Genomic DNA, 6,866 nt, shown 5'->3' with positions numbered 1-6,866 from the left:
GGTTAATATCGAAGTGATACCGTTCGCTCGTCCTTCGCGATCGCGTGGCCACGATTTTCCGCGACTGCGAATTGGCTAGAATCATGCTATCCTTTACTCTCCGATGTTCACGAAATTATTTAACGCCTTTAACGACAATATCGATAAGTTCGAATTCCGAACATACGATACTTGTCAACAGCGTGTTTCTCTAATTTTTTAATTCGACCCGGTTATCGCGGCCGTTTGTACTGTTTCTCCGCTCGGGCGGCTCGCGTCATAATCGGATTAAGAGATTAGGGAACCGTTTCTTCTATTCTCGACGTGACGAATTCCCGTCTATCGACGATACCGTCGATTTTCGAGGAAGGAATATCCCGATTCTAGCAAACGCATGATGACTCATACGTTTCAGAACTTTAATTCCCGAATTAAAATGCGAATTTCTAACATACCGCCCTCCTTGCGCGGTCCGCGCAATCGACAGGGAACGACATGTTTTTCGAATTTATGCATGCAATTTATCAAGAGGAAAAAAAATAGAGTGGTCATTCGACTCACCAATACCGCGACATGCTCAGCATCGTGCGGAGGGCCTTAGTCAGTTCTCGCCGACGTTTTTCTGTAAGATTGCCCATTGCGACTGTGTCCCTGCCACCTCGGGGCGCTTCGGTTCTTGGGAAGTGATCCTCCCTTTGAGCTGGTTCCCGTGGACGAATATTCCTCCTCTCAGCTGACCGCTGATAAGGGCGATTACGTCTTCGCACCCTTCCGCTCTGCTCTGCTCTGCTGGTGGATGGCTGGTTCTGTTCCATGGGCGGACTTGGTTGCGTGCTCGCTGTAACCGTTGCAGAGCCGGCCGGTTTTTCCTTCAATATGAGGGAGGTCAACACCCCCGCCTTGTTCCAGCGTAATATGTACCGCCCTTCGGTTACTTTGCATCGGAACCTCCGAGCCCCAAACGGGACGTGTCCGGGAATACGCAGCGTAGCATTGGGCAGCGAGATGATTATTTCTGGCCTGTTCCGAACGCTCGGTTGCCCTGCCCTGACCGGTGGTTCTTCGTTGCCCGGAGGATCGGCGAGCGGGCCGGCCGCATCTTCGTCCGCCGTGTCATACGGCGCCGGCTTCCGTGGCGACTCCGTTTGTACAGCCACCTCACGCGTGCCGGCCAACGAGAGGCAGTCGTTAAATTTTTTACTGAATTCTGTGGAGCCGGTCACTTCACTCTCTTCCACATTGACCACCATGTTTGCTTCCATTTTTGGTTTTAACCGTTTGACGATCGACACCAGACTGATTTCGCGATTCCGCGAAATCCTTAAACGGGTCCGAATTTCTCCGAAATTACCTTCGGAATCGGAGTAAAGGAGGTGGTAATTAGTCCATCCCACTCCTTGTTCCAACTTAAGATTCGAAGGAGGCAGAAATATACAAATATCCATCATACGATCAATCCTTTGTTCTTCACCTTCGCCACGGAAACCGTTAGACCGTCGAAGTTTTAATTATTTCTTATGTCGGTCCCTCTGTTATTCCAACAGGCTGATCAAACTCTCTAGGTCTTTTTTTTACAGGCAACTTACACATACGCGTAATCGGCCTCGTATATGTTCCCTTTGCCGTCTTAACTTCGACGACTCGGACTTTATTATCGTCCCCGGGATGCACTTTGGTCACTCTCCCCATGTCCCATTGGTTAGGAGGCAAGATAGGATTTTGGACCAATACCAGGTCACCTTGCTGCAATTGAGCCTGGGTTGTTTGCCATTTGTAGCGTTGTTGCAGGTGGAGGAGATATTCCCGCGACCATATTCTCCAAAGCTGCTCGTGGAATTTTTGCAGTACTTTCCAACGCGAAAGCCGCGTGATTTTTTCCGCTTCCACTGATTCTCTGGGCAGCGCGTTCAATGGTCCACCGGTAATAAAATGCCCTGGTGTTAAGACCGAATAATCGTCCGCGTTGTCGCTCAGCGGGGCTATCGGCCGCGAATTTAAACTCGCTTCGATTTTGCAAAGCAACGTTTGCATTTCCTCACTGGTCGGTGTGAATTCTCCTATCACTCGTTTAAGATGATATTTCATCGATTTCACACCGGCCTCCTGCATGCCACCAAAGTGAGGCGCACTGGGCGGATTAAACCTCCACTTGACTCCCAGTTCGCTACACTTATTGACCAGTTCTGGCGAATTGACACTGCGATTAAACTCTCGCATCAATTCGCGGTTCGCTCCCACGAAATTTGTTCCATTGTCACTGAATACACAGGACGGAATTCCTCTTCGTGATACGAAGCGATCAAATGCAGCCAAGAACGCGTTCGTTGAATAATCATGAACGAGTTCGATGTGGACGGCCTTCGTCGCGTAACATACGAATACTGAAATGTACGCTTTATGAGCCGTCTTTCCTCGGCCAGCGGAGTCGCGGACTTGGTAAGGGCCCGCGTAGTCCACTCCACAATTCGCGACCACACGAGCTGGGCGACACCGTTCAGGTATTAAATTTTGCATGATTTGCACGGACGGCTGTGCTCGCCAGCGCGTATACTCAATGCATTTGTGAATAACAGCTCGCGCAACGCTGCGACAGCCGAGGATCCAGAATCGCTGTCTTACGGTCTGCATTGTCAATTGCAGTGCCCCATGCAACGTATTTAGATGACATTGCCTAATGATCATTTCCGATACATTATGTTTCGGCAGTATTATCGGATACTTTGTTTCCCATGCGATTACCGCATGCTTAAGTCTTCCACCGACTCGTAGGACGCCAGTCTCGTCCAAGAACGGATTGAGACTTTTTAGCGGAGATTTCGCCGGGATGGCCCGGTGTTCATCCAGACACCGATATTCTTCCATGAAATAACTACGTTGCAGGTATGACGCGATTCTGTTCGTTGCCTCCCGCAACTCGCAGTAATCGAGTGCCGTATATCCAATTGTCTTCTCCCCTTTTAAAATTCGGTAGAATCGAAGACAATATGCTACCACGTGGAGTAAACGACTCCACCTCGAAAAGCGGGAGAGTACTTCCCATTCTGCTTTCGGGGTATTTACGTGGGCGTACGTGGCACGTATTCCTTCCTCAGTTTCAACAGAGGCTGGCGTCTTTGGCTATTCCTCTTCTGGTTCATTTAGCCATGAAGGACCAGAAATCCAGAATGATGAGCTGAGAAGTTCCTCAGCTTCCACTCCACGCGAATTTAAATTCGCTGGATTGGAGCGAGTTGGAACGTACCGCCAAATCGCAGTCGGCAAAGCCGTTTGGATTTTCGACACCCGATTCGCGATTACAATTTTCCACGTTGACGGGTGTTTTCTCAACCAGGCCAACGTTATCGTCGAATTGGTCCAGCAACAAACACGCTGCACTTTGATCGCCAGTGAACTCGTGATGTGCTGGAGCAGTTCAGAAAGGAGGAGCGCACCGTTCAATTTCAGAACTGGGACCGTAAGCGTTTTAATAGGAGCGACTCGCGACTTGGCCATGAGCAACGATGTCTTAACGCCGTGCTTGGTCGTCGTCATGCGGACATACCCGGCGGCTGCATACGCAGCCAAAGATGCATCGCAAAACCCGTGCAATTCCACGGAGATTACCTCCGATTCGACTCCTACCCATCGAGGAATACGCAGTTCATTTAATTTTGCCCAGTCCTCACAGAATGAATTCCAAATTCTGTGAGTGTCATCCGAAACTGCATCGTCCCATTGGATTTTTTCCAACCACTGGGACTACATTAACACTTTCGCACGAATGACCACCGGTGAAAGCCAACCGAGAGGGTCATACAGTTTCGCGATCTCTTAGAATAAAGATCTCTTAATCGGAGTAGTGGCTGACGGTTGGAACTGCGTCAAATTGAAATAAAAATAATCTTTCGATGGTACCCAGCGCAGTCCCAGAACTTTTAATTCTGAATCCTCAAACAATGAGAGGTCGGCTGCGTGGGAATGCTCTGTCTTCGGGATATTTCTCAGCAATTCCACTGTGTTAGGAGATTTAGCCTAAACAAAATTTGACTGGTTCCGGATAAGAGGGAAGCAGGTTGAAATAAAATAAAAGTATGAATCCTTTTATAGATAACAGTTTATTCAACCGCCGACACTGCCGGCGATTGCTCTTAGGTGGTACAATAATTTCTTTGTACAGTTTTTCCCTCGGCGAAGGCTGAGGCCGAGCTCCTATCGTCTGTTGCTGTAAACAAAGCAAACGAACGAACCGATTTTATTAATTTGAATTAACGACTGAATAACAGTCGCGGACTGTGAAGAATTATTCGAAAGAGAATACTCTTTCCTTCGTTGCCCTTATTTTTCACACTAGATTTCGGTATGCCGAAACCGTGCTCGCGTTACGCCGCTTGCAATTGCACGCACAACCAAAGTGGCTGTACGCGGAAGTTCGGGTCGTAAATCCGAACTTCTACTGGCATGCACAAGCTCAGTACGCTTGCAAGCTACACTCTTCTCTGGTGCACCTTCACCAGGGAGATCGAAAACGCTTATTATTCGCGGAACCCTGCAGTATCGGGTGAATTATCCAATACCCACTGCAGGCCCTTGACGAATGCGTCGATCTCACAACCGGCGGTCGACCAACAATTGGCCACTGACCCGGAGCGTAATCCACTAGCAAGATACGACCTCCTGTTCGTATCTTGTTCCCTGCAAAGAAATCAGTGCGGGGCAACGTAACCAAGAATCGAAAGAACTGATCTTTCGATTCTCTTATGTGGAAGTTTGAAAAGGGTTGAGAGGGACTGGCATACAGTCTATTCCTCGTCCTTTTCTGCGATAGATTCAGATTATGAATTCTTCCTTGATGAGTAGTGAGAGCAGTATCGAAATATTCCGATCTGTTCACTGTGACGGCTATGTGCTGACAGACCGCGGAGCTCCGCTTGTCCGTCGAGGAAAACTAATCCTCCGCTGTGCGGCGTCCTCGACGAATTAATCTGTCCTTTTCTATTATTTATTCTTCGTAGAGCGAGAACACCTGTTCCGAGAATTCGAATGCGAATTCTCGTTACCGGTGATTCCGGCCGGCAGACGGTGTTATTATTTTTTCTCGGTACGGCTCGCGTTGACTCATCGGTATAAGAAACGTCGCACCGTTTCTTATACTCGAGCAATTTCGAAATCTAACGTTTTATTAAAATTAAATTCTATAAGGCCGAGAAAACTCCGGAAACCTTCTTTTTTAATTTTAAAACGCCGTTCTTTAAACACACTGTATTCCCTGCCCATTTCCTTAAATGGAAGCCTCCTTCTGATAACAATTGGGAAACCTGTTTCCGAATGATTTCCAATCGACCTTTATCAGGTGCACTGAGGAAAACGTCGGCAACATAGACGTCCTTTTCAATCACGGGTAAGGCGAAAGGAAAATCCTTTCCATCCTCGCGTACAAGTTCAAGAAGCGTTCGCATAGCCAAGTATGGGGCACAGACCGTACCATAAGTCACGGTATTTAATTCAAACGCTGAGAGACGCTCAGTTTTTGGTGCACGCCAGACTATGCATTGGAAACGACGATCTTCTGGGGCGACGAGAATTTGACGGAAAATTTTTTCAATGTCCGCCACCATCACGAATTGATACAATCTCCAATTCGTCAAAATGATGGTCATGTCTCGCTGTAACTTCGACCCAACATGAAGAAGTTCATTCAGCGAACATCCGCTCGCTGTCGGGCTCGTCGCATTGAAGACCACTCGTAACTTCGTGGTTGCACTGTCTTCACGAATTACGGCCCTGTGCGGAATGTAAAGCCTTGACGATTCGATTGATCTCAATCGCGTCATATGTTTTAGGTCCTCATATTCCGTCAGGAAATCATCGTATGCCGTTACGAGGGCCTGATCGACATCTAGTTTCTTCCGGAGGCGTGTTAATGCGGAGAGAGCGCTTTTCAGCGAATCTCCCAACTCCGTTTCTGGATGCGATCGTTTGAACGGGAGCCGAACAACGAAACGACCGTCCGCTGCTCGCTGCACCGTTTGCGAGAAGTGTGCCTCGCACTCTTCTTCGTCTTTCGTTTTCTGTACCTTCATTGGTACAGATTCTACCTCCCAGAATTTACGAATCTGTGTTACAGTGTAATGTCCTTACTGCATTCAAGGGAGTTGCGCCTTGGCAGGGTCCAGAGAGCACCCATCCGAAAACGGTGCTCTGCGCGATCGGAGAATGATCGTCTATCCGACGAATTCCTTCTCGGATTACCTGCGCATATACATCGGCTCCTAGCAGTACGTCTATGCGCTGATTTGCCGCCGGTTCGGGATCTGCAAGCCTCAGATCTTTGAAGAATTCCTTCAGCGGGATGCATGTCGGCCGCGGTTGGTAATCGGTAATCTTCGGCACGACGAATGCACTTGCTTTAACCATCGGTGCTTTGCTTGCCACTGAACCCAAGGTCACCTCAACGCTATGTTTCAACTCAGCGGTCCGTCCACCTCCAAGCCCGGTGACCACGACTGAGGTTCTTTTTCGAGCGAGACGTACTTCGTTCGCTACGTCCGCCGAAATGAAGGACGCTTCTGACCCCTGGTCAAGTAACGCGCGACCTACTTGCGATTTATTGTTCGGCCCATGCACTTCGATCAATGCAGTTGCCAGGAGCACCTGTTTACTCGCTGGGCCGGTCATCATGCCACAATTTGACGATACCGTCTTTTTGGTAGCTGCCGGTTTGGAGTTCTTTTTCTCCTTCCCAGAGGTACCTGCTTTCTTCGAATTTCCCGTCGAAGAAGGTTTCCCATGCGAGTACGCCTGAGATTTCGCACTGCTGCCTTCCTCTGCTCTGTCGAAATGCAGCAACGTATGATGGCACAGTCCGCATCGTGCACACCCGTTCGTATCGGGGCACGGATTGGCACCAT

At 48.8% G+C, this 6,866-nt stretch overlaps 1 protein-coding gene across 1 annotated transcript; it reads right to left on the bottom strand.

Moving 5' to 3' along the window:
- Positions 1 to 1,494: 1,494 nt before the first annotated feature.
- On the bottom strand, positions 1,495 to 3,510 carry LOC108631692 (uncharacterized). The gene is made up of 2 exons (XM_018035809.1): positions 3,221 to 3,510; positions 1,495 to 2,176 (listed from the first exon to the last, which is right to left on the bottom strand). Exons 1-2 carry the CDS (start codon positions 3,508 to 3,510, stop codon positions 1,495 to 1,497), a joined length of 972 nt encoding a protein of 323 aa, XP_017891298.1.
- Positions 3,511 to 6,866: the final 3,356 nt, after the last annotated feature.

Source organism: Ceratina calcarata, unplaced genomic scaffold (genome assembly GCF_001652005.2).
Source record: "Ceratina calcarata isolate Rehan_Ccalc_2016 unplaced genomic scaffold, ASM165200v1 scaffold926, whole genome shotgun sequence".
Lineage (NCBI taxonomy): Eukaryota > Metazoa > Arthropoda > Insecta > Hymenoptera > Apidae > Ceratina > Ceratina calcarata.
This window is presented reverse-complemented; position numbering and strand designations above follow the sequence as displayed.

Excerpts from the sequence above, each read along its gene's own strand:
- LOC108631692 (XM_018035809.1), bottom strand. The coding sequence starts at position 3,510 with ATGACGACGACCAAGCACGGCGTTAAGACATCGTTGCTCATGGCCAAG. Across the intron at positions 2,177-3,220 it reads TTGCCGACTGCGATTTGGCG|TGTCAATTCGCCAGAACTGG; the intron begins GTACGTTCCAAC and ends GTTTAATCGCAG.